Source organism: Epinephelus fuscoguttatus, linkage group LG8, assembly GCF_011397635.1.
Source record: "Epinephelus fuscoguttatus linkage group LG8, E.fuscoguttatus.final_Chr_v1".
NCBI lineage: Eukaryota > Metazoa > Chordata > Actinopteri > Perciformes > Serranidae > Epinephelus > Epinephelus fuscoguttatus.
The window spans coordinates 10,807,909-10,827,346 of record NC_064759.1 but is presented as its reverse complement, the minus strand read 5'-3'; the positions used below and the strand labels follow the sequence as shown (position 1 = coordinate 10,827,346).

General features: G+C 38.0%; 1 protein-coding gene across 4 annotated transcripts in view; it reads left to right on the top strand.

The window, feature by feature from the left end:
* The window catches only part of LOC125893024 (uncharacterized), a 28,153-nt gene that overhangs the window by 8,188 nt on the left and 527 nt on the right, over nucleotides 1-19,438 (top strand). For all 4 annotated transcript variants that reach the window (XM_049583448.1, XM_049583449.1, XM_049583450.1 and 1 more), the window contains 23 exons: nucleotides 117-185; nucleotides 523-566; nucleotides 761-1,046; nucleotides 1,382-1,422; nucleotides 2,355-2,640; nucleotides 3,029-3,072; nucleotides 5,804-6,080; nucleotides 6,802-6,830; nucleotides 7,996-8,368; nucleotides 9,101-9,129; nucleotides 9,529-9,814; nucleotides 10,568-10,596; nucleotides 10,987-11,272; nucleotides 12,426-12,469; nucleotides 12,561-12,634; nucleotides 12,855-13,069; nucleotides 13,190-13,458; nucleotides 13,583-13,726; nucleotides 14,951-15,086; nucleotides 15,245-15,274; nucleotides 17,510-17,535; nucleotides 17,698-17,947; nucleotides 19,149-19,196. In XM_049583448.1, coding sequence (XP_049439405.1) covers nucleotides 117-185; nucleotides 523-566; nucleotides 761-1,046; nucleotides 1,382-1,422; nucleotides 2,355-2,640; nucleotides 3,029-3,072; nucleotides 5,804-6,080; nucleotides 6,802-6,830; nucleotides 7,996-8,368; nucleotides 9,101-9,129; nucleotides 9,529-9,814; nucleotides 10,568-10,596; nucleotides 10,987-11,272; nucleotides 12,426-12,469; nucleotides 12,561-12,634; nucleotides 12,855-13,069; nucleotides 13,190-13,458; nucleotides 13,583-13,726; nucleotides 14,951-15,086; nucleotides 15,245-15,274; nucleotides 17,510-17,535; nucleotides 17,698-17,947; nucleotides 19,149-19,168 — 3,287 coding nt within the window. In that variant the 3' untranslated portion in view covers nucleotides 19,169-19,196. The remainder of the gene's footprint in view (nucleotides 1-116; nucleotides 186-522; nucleotides 567-760; nucleotides 1,047-1,381; nucleotides 1,423-2,354; nucleotides 2,641-3,028; nucleotides 3,073-5,803; nucleotides 6,081-6,801; nucleotides 6,831-7,995; nucleotides 8,369-9,100; nucleotides 9,130-9,528; nucleotides 9,815-10,567; nucleotides 10,597-10,986; nucleotides 11,273-12,425; nucleotides 12,470-12,560; nucleotides 12,635-12,854; nucleotides 13,070-13,189; nucleotides 13,459-13,582; nucleotides 13,727-14,950; nucleotides 15,087-15,244; nucleotides 15,275-17,509; nucleotides 17,536-17,697; nucleotides 17,948-19,148; nucleotides 19,197-19,438) is intronic.

Sequence of the window (19,438 nt, the reverse complement as noted above, 5' to 3'; positions counted from 1 at the left end):
CCACACACCTGAAACTGAAATATTAAAGGCTTTTTGTTCTCAGGAGGACTGAGTATTCCACTCAGGACAAGAACACATAAAGACTTCACACAGTGTCTTTATTATTATAATTACAGTTGTCATTAAATGTGTTGCAGCTGCAGGATCATCAGCTGAAGCTTTTGGTGTGAGAACCACAGAGAGAGGTATGTGTCCTATAAAAAACTTAACCCTTACAAAAACGAATTAAATATAAAAAACCAAATATTTCTCACAATCTAAAAATAATGTTTCCTCTAAGCACTGCAGTTAATTTAATTTACATTTCAGAGTATGAACCTTTAACACAGAGTTTAAAAGCAAAGAAGACGTCAGGTGAAACCGTCATTGATTTTTATGATGTTACTGTTAAGGTTGATTTTTTTGTTCATTTAACCAGTTCTAATATAAATCCTTGATATTAGAATTATAACAGTCTGACATTTTCTAATTATAAAGCCTCATGTTAATTCAATCATTCATTCATATTTCCTTTGTCCTCAGAGAAACACTGTGTGGATGAACATTGGCCTGCATTGATCCAGAAGGTGAGTAATGACACTTCTGTCTGACATTATGTGATCAGTTGTATCATTACTTTGTGTGATATGACTGATGTACTCTTACCTCATCCACATTTCTAAAACACAGACATTGATGAGATGTGAACAGACAAATCTGTAATCATCCCAGCTGACAAATTGCACTTTTACCTCATGAACATTTCCTTTGAATTTACCAGGTGGAGACGATGACGTCTGTCATAGAGCTGCTTTTGGAAACACTGGCTGGTTTGATTGACAGGGAGCTCAGGAAGTTCAGAGAGGTCCTCCTGAGTCAGACTAACATCTACAGACACTTCTCAGGCATAAGAGTGATACTGTGGGAGAAAGAAGACCAGCAGGCCACAGTGTTTTTAATGGTGCTGACCCATGGCCAACAGTCTGTGGAGATGACCAAGCAGTTTTTAAAGAAGATGAAGAGGACTGATCTGGTGCAGAGGTTGTCAGACAGCAGCAAACCCAAAAGTAAGAAAATGAAGAAAAAACTGGTGACACGTGTCTTTAGTTTATAAACCATATTTTCTTCTCTTTAAATTAGAAATATTAAGCTTAATAAATATTCATAAATGTTAAGATTTATGATGTAGAGAAAATAAGAATCATTCTCTTCATAGAAAATATGTTTTATGACTAATGTGAAATATGAAAAATATTTTGGGAGAGGAGGCAAAAATGACTGTTGAGCTGATTTAAGTGTAATTTTGCCTATTTGAAATTTTTACAAAGCAGAATGGCCTGAAACAAATTTACTGTCAGATGTTTGATCAGTCACTGATGACTTTTACCACTTTTCTCCTCAGAGCAACACTCAGATGAACACCGACCTGCACTGATCCAGAAAGTGAGTAATGTCACATCTATCTGACTTCATACGAAACAGCTTTCATTAAAAAAGATGCTAAAAAATGATCATCATCTTGAACATTTTAAATAATGATACAGTCAGAAGTCATGATTCACTAATTTATTTTTCACAGAACTGAAGCTGCGTTCAGGTCGAGCTCTTTAGCAGTGATTTAATCCAACAATAATGATATGATATTTTTACCACTGAGGATGAGATGAGGAAATGTCAACATGAACATTTTTCATGACTTTTTTCATCAACAGTGAAGAGAACGTTATCCACCAGAAACATCTATTTATTGTACTTTTTTTCCAGAGGCATTAAACAAAATATAAAACATAAAATAATGAAAATAATCTTTTGAGCCACTGTGACTCATTTCAGTGTTTTTGAAAAGAGCTGCAGCCTGTAACTTAAAAGAAAAACAATTAACCAGTTCATAAGAATTAAAAGGAAGAAGGAAAAGGGAATCATCTTTTGATTTGTAGTTTGGTTCCTCAAAAAAACAAACAAATGCAAAATATACTAAAACACAAATGTGCACAAATATACCAATCTATAAAAAACAGCTGAACCAAATGTACTAAATCCTTGTATATTGTATATATATATTTTTATATTTGATGTGTTTTTGTATATTGTATATTTCAGTATATTCCACTTCTTGCCTAAATTTTGAGTACTCATGTCAATTCTGGTACATTGAGAGCAAGTCTGCCGGAGTCAAATTCCTTGTATGTACACACGTACTTGGCGACTAAAGCTGATTCTGATTCTGATAACACAACAGCAGTCACCAAATGGATCTTGTGTGATCTGCCAGTAACACTCACATCTCCATTAACACTGATGTGGTGCAAAGAAACACATTTGTAATTGTCCCAGTGGATTAAATGTATGTCCTATAAATGTATTGATTATTTCAGGTAACAACAATGGCAGCTGTTAAACAGCTGCTTTTGGAAACTCTGAATGATTTGAGTGACAAGGAGCTCAAGAAATTTAAGTGGTCCCTGGAGTGGATTGTCTCCCAGAAGAACCTCCCAGACTTCTCACCAGAGTTGAGTGACACCACAGACAGAGCAAAAATAGTGGATGTGATGTTGCAGACCTACAGCCAACAGTCTGTGCAGTTAACCAGGGAGGTTGTAAAGAAAATGAACAGGACTGATCTGATGCAGAGGTTGTCAAAGCCCAGCTCAGAACTCAAAGGTAAGACAAAAACTGTCACATAATCTCATGTGTCTCATAAATGTCTAATAAATACATTTTATGATTCATAATTTAAAAAAGGTAAATCTGCTTGTGTACAAACTCTGTCATCACCAATGTGAATAAAAACACAGCAGGGATCAATAAATCATCAATTGAATCATAATTAAATCAATAACAGTCACACAGAATGTTTTAAGTTTAATGAGTTTAGTAATTGTTGCAGGACTTTTGTGTTGGATTGCTTTAGACTGTGAAAGTGTTTATGATATTGTGAATTTGTTTTATCTACTTTTGAGGTAACTGAGCCTTTTTAAAGTTGATTATACTTTCTATGTTAGGTTAGAGTTTAATCCTCTGAGTCATTTTAAATGTCTTTTCTCTGCAGAGAAACACTCAGTGGATGACCATCTACCTGCAGTGTTGGAGAGAGTGAGTCTGACTTTACACATCACAGCTTTCATTCAGTAGATGCAGGTTGAAAACCATCCTCATCCTGAACATCATAAATGATGATGCAAATCAAACCAAAGGTTTTAAATTGGATGGTTCTCACTGTGTTGAAGGGTAACTTCTGTGTTTTCTGACCTGGACCCTATTTTCCCAGTATTGAGCGAGACTGCTGCAGCCAACAGCGACAAAATGGGCTGTAATTTAATGAACACTGTCGATTTACAGTACAGGCCAAAAGTTTGGACACACCTTCTCATTCAATGCGTTTTCTTTATTTTCATGACTATTTACATTGTAGATTCTCACTGAAGGCATCAAAACTATGAATGAACACATGTGGAGTTATGTACTTAACAAAAAAAGGTGAAATAGCTGAAAACATGTTTTAGATTCTAGTTTCTTCAAAATAGCCACCCTTTGCTCTGATTACTGCTTTGCACACTCTTGGCATTCTCTCGATGAGCTTCAAGAGGTAGTCACCTGAAATGGTTTCCAACAGTCTTGAAGGAGTTCCCAGAGGTGTTTAGCACTTGTTGGCCCCTTTGCCTTCACTCTGCGGTCCAGCTCACCCCAAACCATCTCGATTGGGTTCAGGTCCGGTGACTGTGGAGGCCAGGTCATCTGCCGCAGCACTCCATCACTCTCCTTCTTGGTCGAATAGCCCTTACACAGCCTGGAGGTGTGTTTGGGGTCATTGTCCTGTTGAAAAATAAATGATCGTCCAACTAAACGCAAACCGGATGGGACGGCATGTCGCTGCAGGATGCTGTGGTAGCCATGCTGGTTCAGTGTGCCTTCAATTTTGAATAAATCCCCAACAGTGTCACCAGCAAAACACCCCCACACCATCACACCTCCTCCTCCATGCTTCACAGTGGGAACCAGGCATGTGGAATCCATCCGTTCACCTTTTCTGCGTCTCACAAAGACACGGCGGTTGGAACCAAAGATCTCAAATTTGGACTCATCAGACCAAAGCACAGATTTCCACTGGTCTAATGTCCATTCCTTGTGTTTCTTGGCCCAAACAAATCTCTTCTGCTTGTTGCCTCTCCTTAGCAGTGGTTTCCTAGCAGCTATTTGACCATGAAGGCCTGATTCAGCGCAGTCTCCTCTTAACAGTTGTTCTAGAGATGGGTCTGCTGCTAGAACTCTGTGTGGCATTCATCTGGTCTCTGATCTGAGCTGCTGTTAACTTGCGATTTCTGAGGCTGGTGACTCGGATGAACTTATCCTCAGAAGCAGAGGTGACTTTTGGTCTTCCTTTCCTGGGTCGGTCCTCATGTGTGCCAGTTTCGTTGTAGCGCTTGATGGTTTTTGCGACTCCACTTGGGGACACATTTAAGGTTTTTGCAATTTTCCAGACTGACTGACCTTCATTTCTTAAAGTAATGATGGCCACTCGTTTTTCTTTAGTTAGCTGATTGGTTCTTGCCATAATATGAATTTTAACAGTTGTCCAATAGGGCTGTCGGCTGTGTATTAACCTGACTTCTGCACAACACAACTGATGGTCCCAACCCCATTGATAAAGCAAGAAATTCCACTAATTAACCCTGATAAGGCACACCTGTGAAGTGGAAACCATTTCAGGTGACTACCTGTTGAAGCTCATGGAGAGAATGCCAAGAGTGTGCAAAGCAGTAATCAGAGCAAAGGGTGGCTATTTTGAAGAAACTAGAATATAAAACATGTTTTCAGTTATTTCACCTTTTTTTGTTAAGTACATAACTCCACATGTGTTCATTCATAGTTTTGATGCCTTCAGTGAGAATCTACAATGTAAATAGTCATGAAAATAAAGAAAACGCATTGAATGAGAAGGTGTGTCCAAACTTTTGGCCTGTACTGTACATCCACTATAAGTGCTTGTTTTTGCCACTGACAGGCTCCGATTGTTATTATAAGTGTCTGACAACAGAAACAAAATAACTCTCACAAAAACCATCTTGGTTTGTCTCTCCACTGTTCCAAAAATCACAAACTCTGGTTTGGTTGAAATAAACCTTTAATTCATCCAGTTAGATGCAAAAATATCAACCAGCAACCTCCGGGGCTGAGAAATGAAGCCAATAGAAATAAACATGTTTACAGCCTGACACCGAAAAAAACAGTTTTGGTGTCTGTAGCTAATATCAACATTCATGACAACTGTGCGGAGGACGAATTTTTTTTAAACTCACTTGTTTACGTTTTATTTAAGCTTAAAGTTACACATATTTGATGATGGAGTGGATTGAGTGACAGGTTGTCTGCAATATGTTGCTGTAGTCTGTAAGTCAGATCCATCCTTCACTTTTCCACAGCTCCACCCTCTCGTCCAAATATGGTCACTTCTGACTCTATAAAAACAATATGGCAACGCCTGAGATGCTGAACTCAAGGCTTCACAACAGCAGTCTACAAACCAGTGGGTGACGTCATAGTAGCTATGTCCATTACCTTATATCATCTTTTGCTTTGATGCTGTTAAAGAAATGAATAGACATAAAACACTTTGTGTTTGTATAAAGAAAAAGAGGGAAACATAATCAATAGAACATTTATTACCAACTGTATCATTGTCTTGAGTGATCATACAGAAAAAAATATAAATCTTATAAGATTCAAGTCTAAAATACTGACACTGATGAAATGCAAAGAAATAGATGTTTAATTATGCCAGTTCAGAAATGACACATTTGCTTAACGTATCCTTTAAATTTTTCAGGCAGCTGTGAAACAGATTCTTTTGGAAACACTGAAGGATTTGAGTTATAAGGAGCTCAAGAAAATCAAGTGGTTGCTGCGGTTCACACAGTTCCAGAAGGGCCTTCCACACATCTCATTGAGCCGACTACAGTGGACAGACAGTGCAGACCCACTGGTGGATCTGATGGTCCAGACTTGTGGCCAGCAGTCTGTGGAGGTGACCAAGGAGGTTTTCATGGACATGAACAGGACTGATCTGGTCAACAAGTTGTCAGTCATCAGCTCAAGAATCAAAGGTCAGAGAAAGAAGACAAAACTGCCACATTACACAATCATATGTTTCTCATAAATGTTTAATAAATAGATTTTAGATTTCATAGTGAAGCTGCATTCAAACTTCATTTCATCAAAAAGAAATCTGAAAAATTAGAGAGCAGGCAGCGACGCAACAACACCACATTTATTACTTTGACTGCAGAAATCATACAGTTCAGTCCAGCCTCTTTGATTTTCATGATGTCACTACTGAGTAGATTTTAGTGTCAGTTTTGCAGCAGTGAATTCTTTGTGTTCAATTTTCTTGAAAGTAAATGAACCTTATTAAAGAGAAGCTAAATATAAGTTACAGTTTACAGTATAATACAGAACATCAAGGCCAAATACTATGACCTCAAAAGTGACCACTTGAATCAACACCTCTGACACACTGAATATCTTAATTTGACAGCTTTGTAAATTATATATTTTGACACATTTCAAACATTATAATCTTTATAAAGGTCGTGTTTGTTGCAGGACTTTTGTATCGCAGTCCTTTAGATTTAATGGGTGTTAATGATAAGGTGTCCAACCTCTCTCATTCTGATTTTATGATGTCAGATCCAAGCCCATTTAGTGTTATTTTACGATGAATCCTCCATATGGTATTTTATTCAAAAACAACTAAATCTGACGAAAGTGGTTTATAGACTGATTTTTAATCTGTAAAGAGTCATTTTCTGTTTTCTTTCTCCTCAGAGAAACATCCATCTGAACTGCTCCAGAAAGTGAGTAATGTCACATCAGACACATTTTACACAACACAGCTTTCATTTCATTTTTACAGTTTGAAAATGATCCTCATGTTGACAGTAAAGAGGTGAAAAAAAGTTTTAAACCAGAAAAATCACATCGGCTGTAAAAACAATGGGAACATGTGATCAGGTGGATCATTCCTGCTTTTGGTAGCACAGTGACAGAGAGAGATAGAGACAGTCGTTAAAGCACAATTACTGATAACCAGTTTATAGCATTAAATGGAGCACACTGGCCCCCATTTATCAATCTAATGTACAAACCAGCACAAAACCAAACGCAGAAATCATCTAACAGGGTTCACGTTTTAAAAACGTTTGTATCTCAACTATCACAGCGTACAAATGATCGGGCGTTGATAAATGTGACTGCAGAAAACAATCGGCATTTGGGTGGGTGCCCACCTTGAAACTGACCTGATTGTATTGACCCTCTGTGCTGTCAGGGACAAGATGTGTGTGAAGCATCTATGTTTCCACAGACATTGATGTAAACTGTAAGAGAAGGCATACAGCCAGGGGGCGTTAATTCTAGTTTTAACTTAAGTTTTTATAATTAATAATATAAACATGCTTTGGCTTATCAAAGTTGACAAAAAAGAGCTTCAGATAAATTAGAGCCAGGCACCAGTGGTGTTCAGCCTTTGGTCAGTAACACAGAGCCAGGCGACTGTGAGCTGTGATAGAGACTGTGTCCATGTGGCAGCTATACATTTTGAAGTGATTAATATGTGGCTGCAAATACTTAATATGCCCGTCAGAATATGGTCTAATAACAATTATCCAACTCAGCCAGATTTACTCTGCTGTACCATTAGTCCACGCTGACACAAACTTGTGCACGAGTTGACACGTGATGTGAGATTTGATCATAGCCTCCACTCACATCCACGCTGATCAAATTGTGCGTGGAAATGACCGAATGCCCAGTTTTCTGTCATACGTTCATTTCGTAAATGAGGGCCACTGTATTGTGATGAAGCTACAGAAATGAACACATGTGGAAGTTCTTTGTTTTTATAGTCAATTTATCATTTTGCCTAATGTGGTTAATATTAGTTGTTACAAATAAATTAATGTATTATTACTACAGTGGAGATATGACAAAAATGTCCTCTGACTACTTTGTGTCCATCAGGAAGTCACCATGACACCACTAATGGAGAAGCTTTTGGAAACACTGGAAGATTTAAGACCGCAGGAGCTCGGGGACTTCAAGCGTGTCCTACTGCACACTAGAATGAAGAAAGGCCTCCCTGAGATCTCCACACAGAGAATGGAGATGGCAAACAGAGTTGGCATGTTGAAGCTGATGGTGGAGATTTACGGCCAACAGTCTGTGGAGGTGACAAGGGAGGTTTTAATGGAGATGGAGAGGAACAGGAGGGGGAGGGAGGAGATGAACAGGAGGGAGAGGGAGGAGTGGTGGTTGGAGGAGATGGTGGAGATGGAGGAGATGAACAGGACTGATCTGGCAGAGAGGTTGTCAGAAATCAGCTCCGGACTCAAAAGTAAGATGAAGAATGCAAAAACCACCACATTACACAATCATATGTCTCATAAATGTTTACTTGATTTTTACTTTATATTTTTTGTGTGTGTGTGTGTGTGTGTGTGTGTGTGTGTGTGTGTGTGTGTGTGAAGCACACACACATTTCACAGCATTTCATTGTTTACTGTTGAGTGTGTGTCTTTCAGACCTGTGTGTTCATGACAAAAAGAGTGAAAAAATTGAATTTCCCCTCAGGGGGATTAATAAAGTATATAAAATTAAATTAAATTTAAAAACACCACATTCATTACTTTCACTGCAGAAATCATTGAGTTGAATCCAGCTACTTTGAGGGTACAGTTCACAGAATGATAGAGAACATCAAGCGTAAATACTTTGACCTCAAAAGTGACCACCTGAATCAACACCTCTCTGACACACTGAATATTATCATTGAACAGCATTGTAAATTATATATTTTGACACATTTCAAACATCATAATTTTTGTAAATGTGGGTTTTGTCGCAGGACTTTTGTATTGGAGTCATTTAGATTTAATGGGTGTTAATGATACGGTGTCCAACCAGTCTCCCTGATTGATTTTAGATCAGATTTGAGCCCAATTTAGTTTTATTTTGTGATTAATCCTTAATATTGTTTTTCATTCAAAAGCAACTAAATCTGACTAAAGTTGTTTATAGTCTGATTTTGAATCACTCATGGGTCATTTTCTGTTTTCTTTTTCTTCAGAGGAACATCCGTCTGAACCGCTCCAGAAAGTGAGTAATGTCACATCAGACACATTTTACACAACACACCTTTTGTTTCATTTTTACAGGTTGAAAATGATCCTCATGTTGACACTAAAGAGGTGGAAAAAGGTTTTAAACCATAAACATCAAATCTGATGTAGAAGCAGTGAGAACATGTGATCAGGTGGATCATTACTAGTTATGGTAGCACAGTGACAGAGAGAGTTAGAGACAGTCAGTAAAACAAAATTACTGATAACCAGTTCATAAATGAATAATTTGGTGTGTCATTGTGCCTCAATGTGATTATTAGTCGTTACAATACTCTCTTGACTTAAACGCTTTTATTGACCCAGATAAATTAGTGCATCATCACTACAGTGGAGATAAGACAGAAATGTCCTCTAACTACTTTGTATCCATCAGGAAGTCACCAAGACACCACTAATGGAGAAGCTTTTAGAAACACTGGAAGATTTAAGTCCCGGGGAGCTCGAGAAATTCAAGCATGTCTTGCAGTACACTAAAATGGAGAAAGATCTCCCAAAAATCCCAGGACACCATATGGAGATGGCAGACAAAGTTAAAATAGTGGAGCTGATGGTGAAGATCTACGGCCAACAGTCTGTGGAGGTGACCTGCAAAGTTTTGAGGAAGATGAACAGGACTGATCTGGCAGAGATGCTGTCAGGAACCAGCTCAGGACTCAAAGGTAAGATGAAGAAGACAGAAACTGAAATACTACACAATCATACTGGATGTTTCAAAAATATCTAATAGATTTCCAAATTCATAGTAACAAGGTAAATCTGCTTGGGTTCAAATTGTAATGTGAAATATGAAAAAATTAGGGAGCAGACAGTGATGCAACAACAGCACATTCATCACTTTTCATTACATTACTGAGGACGATCAGCCATAACTACCTCCCAGGGAAATTGATGCTTGGTGCTTACACTAATGCCTAATGCAGCAGCTGAAACTGTGCAATGTCACCTCAACAGTGGCACTCTGTACTTCTCCAACATGACCCTTTTTAAAAAATACACACTCCAGCTGCCACTGAAATCAATCCACCTCGGCCACAGGCAGGAGAAGTTAGGTTCATGTTTGAGCTGAGAAATTCATCTGTGCAGAGTGGCAGGGCGATGAAGAAGTGACCCACATGGAGGAAGAGACGCACAGCAACAAGGGAGCTGGACAACTTGGGAGGCAGTCACCAACAGGGCTATAACTTGAGACAATATGTGCAGGATCCCACAAGCAAGATTGAGCTCACTCATCAGGTCTACATACAGTAGCTTCCCAAGTCCCAGAAATGTGAATTGCCATCTTTGCGACGCCCAAAAACCAAGCTTGAAACATATTCACTCCACTGACCCAGGGCCAGTACAGCTGATGCTACGACCAGGTCCTGCAAAAGTTGGCTCAGTGATGAGTTATTTTCTGTTTTCTTTCTCCTCAGAGAAACATCAATCTAAACCGCTCCAGAAGGTGAGTAATGTCACATGAGACACACTTTACACAACACAGCTTTCATTTAATCTTTACAGCTGGAAAATGATCCTCATCATGACAGTAAAGAGGTAGAAAAAGGTTTAAACCAGAAACATCACATCTGCTGTAAAAGCTATGAGAACATGATATCAGGTGGATCATTCCTGCTTTTGGGAGCACAGTGACAGAGAGTTAGAGACGTGTTTATAAAATTAAATTAATCATGTTACAGAAATCAACACATGTAGAACCAAATGTATCATTGTGCCTGATGTGGTTATTATTAGTTGTTATAATACTCTCATTAATGTTTACATTAATGCAAATGTTTCATCACTACAGTGGAAATATCACATAAATGTCCTCTGTCTACTTTGAATCCATCAGGTGGTGACCAGGACATCACTTATGGAGAAGCTTTTGGAAACACTCAAAGATTTAAGTTATGGGGAGCTCGAGCAATTCAAACATGTCCTACAGCACACTAGAATGAAGAAGGACCTCCCAAAAATCTCAAGTCAGAGAATGGAGATGGCAGACAGAGATGAAATAGTGGAGCTGATGGTGGAGATCTATGGCGAGCAGTCTGTGGAAGTGACCAGGGAGGTTTTAATGGAGATGAACAGGACTGATCTGGCAGAGAGGTTGTCAGAAATCAGCTCAGGATCCAAAGGTAAGATGTGGGGGAAAAACAAATACTATTCCAGCATCAACAATTTGGTATGCAGAAAGTGATCTGTAATATTTTACTTAAGCGTTACTAATTTTTATTTCAAATTACATGTAGACAGTTGGGCAGCCATTTGAATTAGTGTGTTTGTTTTGAATGTTTTATTATCTAGAATCATGTAATGTATGCGGCCTAGTCACTACAGTCACTCACTTTAGGTCAGTCAGTGTTTTAGCCATGCTGCTGGCTCAATGTCAGCGTGTCTGTTGGTCGCTCCAACTCTTTAGACTTCACTGAAATCTCTCAACCATTGGATGGATTGCCATGAAATTTTCTCGTCATTGATGGTCCCCAGTGGGTGAATCATACTGTCTTTGATGATCCCCTGATTTTTCCTCGAGCACCATCATCAGGTTATCATCACAGTTATTATTGTCCAGTACTTAAAATATGAATACCTCAAAACTAATGATATTTCCATCAGCCTCAGCTGTACTTTGTGTGGTGCTAATTAGCTAATGTTAGCGTGGTAACATGCTAAACTGAGACAGTGAACACAGTAAACATTATACTTACTAATCATGAGTGTGTTAGCATGCTGATGTTAGAATTTATCTGAAAGCACCGCTGTACCTAAAGTATAGCCTCACAGAGCAGCTAGCATGACTGCACACTCTCTGTTAGTTTTGTAACATTGTCACCGGCAAAAACAAGACAGAAAAGAAGGAAACCCAGAATAACTAGACTCTTATTAACATCATTAAAATATAAAAGTAAGAAAATATACATTTAAAAAATTTACTTTTATTCTAATTCTAATCTTGAGGATTCATACACTCATCAAATGTTGGCCTTGCACTCCTTGTTATAAGGATTATTCTGATGCTTGAAAAAGCTAAATCTGTACTTTAAAGCATTTGTTGAACATTTAAATTATTTGGCAAAAACTTAAGAACATTGTTATTCTGCCACATAATCTCTGTATTTTGTGAAAACAATTTCATTAATATGCTAGTAACATATTGCTTGCATATTAGAGCAGAGTTGTGTAGCACATAGTGTTAAATCAGCTAAAAATAAACATATAAAAAGTTACAATGTGATTTAAATATTAAAATGACATCATTTAAAACATATGAATGTGTGTCTTCACAAGGGCCTTCAGGAAGCTCGGAGCTTGAGGGTTGTGGAAGTGTTACGGTAATCCCTTACATTCATTCATTTGTTCCTTTATGTTTTGTTTCAAAAAGACACATCTGCACTAATCTGTGAAAATGATTGTCCTCTGCAGCAGGACTCCAGTGACTGGACTAAACTTGACCCTGAAGTGAACTGTACAGATGCTGATGAGGCTCCAACTTACAGGTAAAGATTACATCCTAAATACTGTGTCACAGCAAACTGGAACTACAGGAAACACTACCACTTGGCTCTTGAGATTTTTCACAGAAGGAAAATAAAAAGATTTTTAAAGCAATATTACAATAATAGAATCAAGGCAGATACTCTCTAAGTTTACATTTACTCTGTTTTGTTCCTTCATGTGCATCGACACAAACTCTTTTTTTTTCCATTCACATTTTAGCCTACAGTCTGGAGCAGGAAACTTTGAATGCAGTGTCTCTGGCTTGCGCTGGGTCTGTGAGGAAAAGGTCAGCTTTAAGTACCAGTTTTGCTCTTTGAGTGGACACTTTGAGAGGATAGAAAGCATGAAGTACATGCCTGCAGGTCCCCTGATGGACATCACAGTCACTGCTGGGAAGTTAGATGTAGTGTACCTACCACACTGGATCTGCATAGGTAAGTGGACATGAAGAAAATAATAAAATAAAATGTACTCGCTTTTTATTTTTGACAGCACGAGTACAAAATCTGATGCAATCCTTTTCTCTTCACTAACTGTGCTTTTGTTTTGTGCAGATGACAATCCTACAATATTAGACAAGTTTGCAGTCCTACACATAGATGACTGTGGAGATGCTGTGGAAAAAGTGTCTGAGGTCACATCGTCCCATGTCAAGCTGTCTGAACCAGTTTTCTCTCTATTAATGGTCCTGTTGGACTGGTTGGGCCTTCCAGTGGAAATAAACTGTATGGTGTTAATATATAGCAAGATCCTCACAGCATCATCTCAAACATCCCTCACACTCCATGTTTACCTGATCCCATGTGATCTTGGTCTACAAGAGGTTATTTTATGTCTTACTGTCAACAATACCAATCATAATAAGATACAGAATGACACTATAAATTAATTGGTAAATACACAACACAGATAACAATGTTTTTGTTTTGTTTTGTTTTTTTCTACAGGAATTAGATTCAAGAGAAAAATCCTATGGATTCAAGGGAATCCGAAAGCCAAAACCAGAAAAGTCCCTGAAAATGCAAAATTGGTTCACCTTAACGACAGATCAGGAAGGTGCACAGATTTATCCTAAAGGCGAGAAACCCCAGGTGAAAACTTATTTTTTTCTGCACTGATCAATTTTGAGGTGTTTTATTTTGCTTCCATATCATGTCTTCTCTCAGAATATAGAGAGAAATCGTCCAAAATAATTGTTGAGATGATTATTTTCGTTAAGATTTCTGTTCTAGAAATGTATTTATATATGTATTTTTATTTAATTAGATAGTGACTTTTCATATTAAGACTTAATGTCTCAAAAAAAACTTGCAGGACAAAAAATAATTGTTTTAATGTAAGTTATCAACTGCAGCAGTTTCATGGTGATACCTAAAGTTTTTACCCTGGTGTCTTATCTTGGGTCTTAAAATGTGTGGAATTTCACAATGTATAAATGAGTTTCTCATACTGTGGGCCAAAAATGTCCACTTCAGTGGCACTTACATACACCAAAGTTTTATTACTGTCTATATTCTGATGGTTTTACTGAGGGGTTTATATCTCACTCATTACCTGATTTATGTAACATTTTAGTTCTAAAAAGATTCATGGCTGTCGACACTATATTCTGATTTATGGAGTGATAAACAGAAATATCCAAAATTCACTTTGTAAATATCTTTGACACTAATATGGCAATAAATTAAATTGAGAATTTTTAACTTGGTTTCATCCAGTGTTCAGACTTTTTAATTTATGCAGATTTGTACATATTGAATTAGATGAGCCTCATTTGCATATTCAAATATTAAATTTCAGAAAACTTGTAATATGAAAAATAATTGTCTTACTGTAAGTAATAAACTGGGGAAGTTTTGTGGTGATATTTATCAGCTATTTTTTTACATTATCATAATGAACAGAATTTCTTTCAGTAATATCAGTTTTTTGTTTTTGATTGCAGCCTGGGAACTGGATAAATCTGCCAGCTTATATTTTAATTGATATTTGTAGTTTTGTCTGGCTACTTTTATGTGCTTCAAACCTGAAATCAGCTGTTGATACAGGAAATGATAAACACATTCAAATATCTGCAGTCATGACCATGCCTGGCTCCATGTGGTCTTCAATTTTAGCCAGACATTTCAGCAATATTTGGCAATATACAGCAAATATTAATCATATTAATTTTCTGTCTCTGTCTCTGATGTCTTTGATGTAATTGAAAAAAAAACAAAACACTTGCATCAAAAACATCAGACGAAAGAAAAAACATCTTCTGGTGCACTTTGCTCAAAGTCTGACTTCTTATTTATTATTTTTTCCTTTCACAGACATTAAAGCTCAGATATGACAGCACAGATCCAAACTTCTATGAAGTGGTCATAAAAAATCCAGACAAAGACTTTAAGCTCATGCTCACACCAGAAAATGGGCATCAACCAGTTTGGACCAGTGAAATTCTACAAGGTCAGTTTAAACAATACCACAAGAACTTATCCACTCTGTCTGTGTACCACTTTGATTTTATTAAATATCATCAGTGAAGCAGATGTGTGATGTTAGATAAAGGCAGTAAATCAGTTACATGTTCATGTTTTCTTTACCTCCTTACCTTTTTTTCTCAGGTGAATGGCAAAGCACTGGCCATATACAAGGTGAGTCATTTAAAATAATTTGTGTTTAAAAGAGTCATTCTTATACACTGTCTTTCTGCCTGTTCGCTGTGCTGCTCTAAGACAAACACACATCTTCAAAAAAAAGCTAATGCAGGACCAACTCAGCGTTTTCTATCAGTACTACTGTTAGAATAAGAAAGCAATGCTTCCAAAAATAAGGTCGGGGGTCAGGAAAAAAAATCTGTTAAGTACATAATTTTTAATATTAATTCTGAAACTATAGCTTGGTGTTAAGCTAAAACAACATGCCTTAGTTCACTGTAGAAGCTCATCTGAAATCTAGTCTTATCAGACATTAATCAAAGGAGCGACTGAGAAACAGCCAGGTGTTAAGTTTAAGGGCAAATTAATAAAACGTAACATTAATACAAGTGTTATACATCATCAGAGGAAAAAGTAAACGCACCTAGATGAACATTAACAATCCAGCCTGGCATGGACCGAGGTACACCAGGGCAAACATGTTCAGTAACATTAAAAATTACAATTGAGCATAGTCTAATGCTGCAGCCACGACTGGTAACTGCACTGCTGTTGACCGAGAAAGGGCTGAATGAGCAGCCACGTACGTGTTGTTACCAGCTTACTTGGCTTATACAGAAAGTGGTGCAGGTTTCTGGGTTGAGGATGAAGGCCCAGAAAGAAGCAGCTAGCTAGTTGAAAGAAGGCTTCTGTTCCTCTGTTCACTTTCAGCTGAATGCATCAGTGGTTGCTTGTATTCACTCATGTAAATGGTTGGCGTAGATAATAAACACAGATGGCCATGTATTTAAATTTGATTTGAGTAAAACTGAAGGGTTTTAAGAGGACACCTACGTGTTCTGTTTGTGTTTTCAACAGCTGTCGACACTTAGAGCAACCATGACACATTTGGTCTGAGTTAACAAGGTTACTGGTTAAACTGGTACACCAGGATTTCCACTGAGTGAAAGTGGGGCTGCTCACATTATGGCATTTATAAAATGCACTCCCACTCAAAAATCTGACCTGATCATCATATTGTAAACGAGAAAACGGTAACAAGAATTGTTTTATTTTTGGCTAGACCACAGAATGTAAGCCTATCTGTGAGTGACTGAGTGTGTGTGTGTGTGTGTGTGTGTGTGTGTGTGTGTGTGTGTGTGTGTGTGCGTGAATAAGCCCTGACCAACAGAGCCGTGGCGAGTTGACAGAGTCCTCCTGATTATTCTGAAAACTATTTCCCTCGATGGAAGCAAAGTCTTGATTTACTGTCATTTCACAGATAAGAAACTAATTTGCGAGGACAACACAGCCCCCCCAAAATAGCTTTTTAAGTCTTGCGTATGATTTATCCTGGCCTTATATAATAGGAGGAAAACTATGCTAGCCACTTGGATAATTTATGCAGTGGGAAATGTTATAGGCCTATGCTTATAACATTAGCATGTTGTATCATGTCTAGTTTAAGACAACTGTTTTTACGAGGAACCCTCTGAGTTATAATGGAGCTGGATGATGTAATGTTCCCTTTGTTAAATGTTGGCGTTGTTCCAGGCTTCATGTGAACGGAGGAAAAGATAGCTGCCAGGCTAATTTGTGCAATGCATGTCATGTGTTGTGGTAAATCGAGCAAAAAGCAGCTTGTCCAGAGGTTAACGTTACAGCTCCAGAGAGTCCATGTCCTGTCTGCTGTGTGAGTGTGTCTGATTGTATTATTCTAAATTTGAAGATATGTATATATAATTTTTTTGCCTGGACTGCAACAGCAAGTCCAAGTGAAAGTTGCCACCTCCTGTTTCAAATAAAAAGCCATCGTTTGAAATTGAAAGCCCTCGAATGTTTCATACACGGTCCAGCCATATACTAGGTTTTGACCTAGAATTATTTATTAATTTACAAGAACTTTGAGCTGCAAACAGCCTTCTGGCTAGGCCCACCCACAGCTATGTGGCTGCATCGCACAACTCACTAAAGAGAGGACACATCACACTATTGGAGTCACAATTGTGACTGTCAGAGTGGTTGTTCTTCGCTCACAAAAGATCTTTGACTGAGTACAAACACCAACTGGAGAGACGACACAAACCTGTGAAGTTTCATTTTGGCTTTTCAGCAAAACTGACAATGACCTGCTGTGATAAACTTCTTTGTATAGTTTATCTTTATGAATCAAGAGAGTCTGATAAAAAATCAGACAGGTCAGATTTTAAATCAGTCACTCATGTAACATTTTTTCCTTTCCTTTCTCATCAGAGAAACGCTCAGTGGACAAACACCAGGTGAGTGATCTCACATCAGTCTTTGACTTTATTCAACACAGTTTTCAGTCAATAAGCAATTCAGTCATAAACCAAACTCATGACTTATTTTGAATATTCTGGATATTATCATTACAGTTAGAGTTAAATCATCCGTTTGTTTGTTCACTTTGGATTCATCAGGAAGCAGCAGACGGAAAGGCGCTTTTCAAAATGCTCAAAGAGTTGACAGACGAAGAGTTCAAAGAATTCAAGTGGTACCTCCTACGCATCTCAAAGAGCCAACGGCAGAACACTGACAGGGTAGACCTGGTTGATCTGATGCTGCAGACCTACACTCAAGAGTCTGTGGAGGTGGCCAAAGATATTTTAAAGGAAATTGGCAGAAATGATCTGGTGCAGCTGTTGTCAGACACCAGCTCAGGGTCAGAAGGTAAGTTGTGGAACAAAAACAGCAGTAGCATATTCAGAGGCACCATCTTATACTGAAACTATAAATCAGAAACTTTGTATGCAGGGTAGCTCTTCATTGAAAATACATGTTGACAGTCATGTAGCTTTTGAATTTACATATTGTGAGTACAGGTCATGATTGTATTATGTAGATGAAGTTATCATGGGCAAAACTAATGTTTGCTGTAGTCCTCACAGTGAGTGAGTGACTTAGTTAAAGATGTTGTCTATAGTAACAGTTCAATCAGGAGAGACAGGTGAATAAAGTTAAGGTAATTGTGTATTACAGATTACAGGTGTACAGATTAACAGGTGATATGTGATGATTAAAATTTGACAGAAAAGTCTTTGGTGCTGAGACTCTACAGGAAGATTTTGTAATCGGGGAGCGTTCGCCCTGAGCAGCAGCAAGATGAATCCCCCATGGTGTCAGCTGGTGACTCTAAGACTGATAGGCTCATGAAGCTCATGTAGCTGTGCAGACTAGGCAGTGACGGAGATGGAGGGTAGAGTTGTCCCGATACTGATACTAGCATTGGAAGTGCCTCTGATACTGCCTAACATGCTGGATCGGGTATTTGTGAGTGCACAGGTCTATGCATCTATCCAAAACCATGTAATCTATTAATAAACTTTAAAGGTCCAGTGTGTAAGATTTAGGGGGATTTAGTGGCATCTAGCTGTGAGGACTGTAGATTACAACCATCTGAAACTTCTTCTGGTTAAAATTCTTTCAGTGTTCATTGTTCAGGAGGTTTTTGGTGGGAGTCAAATTATCTGCAGAGGTCTCTTCTTCTAAAAAACAAACAGACCAGGTGATTCAAACTGGTAAAAACACTGAATAAATCTGTTTCACGTAACAAATCACTGTTTCTCCAAATCTGTTTGGCATGTCACAGATAGCCCGTTTGCTAAGCACCTGCCTATGTGTGTTTACCTTTTTTCTCTGATAACTTAATGTGTGCTCACCTTATTTCTGATCCAGACATCAGTACCTCATACAGCCCCACTTCAAAAATCCAAACTATCCCTCTAACAGATACTGTTGATGAAGGCAGCAATGATTCATCTTCCATGCCTGAAAAGGCCTTTACCTGTGTGCCTACATGTTCTGGTTTATTAGAAACAAAGCAAACATGGTTGCTTTTACTCTAATATAATTTTCATTAAATGTGTTGCAGCTGCAGGATCATCAGCTTGAGCATCTGGTGTGAACACCACAGAGGGAGGTATGTGCCCAAACCATGATAACATGTTACATAAACATCATACTGTGGCTTTAAAGTCATTTTCTTCACTGCATGAGTCAATGTGAGAACTTTAAATGTTTTATTAGCACATGTTGCCATGTTGATAAGTGTTCATCAGATAAAACCACTGATTGGTTTTTAGCAGTGTGAGTGGCTCCAGGTGTGGCCATCAGCTGAGCTGGCTACTTGTGCTTCAGAACTCTTTTAACTTGAATGAGGAT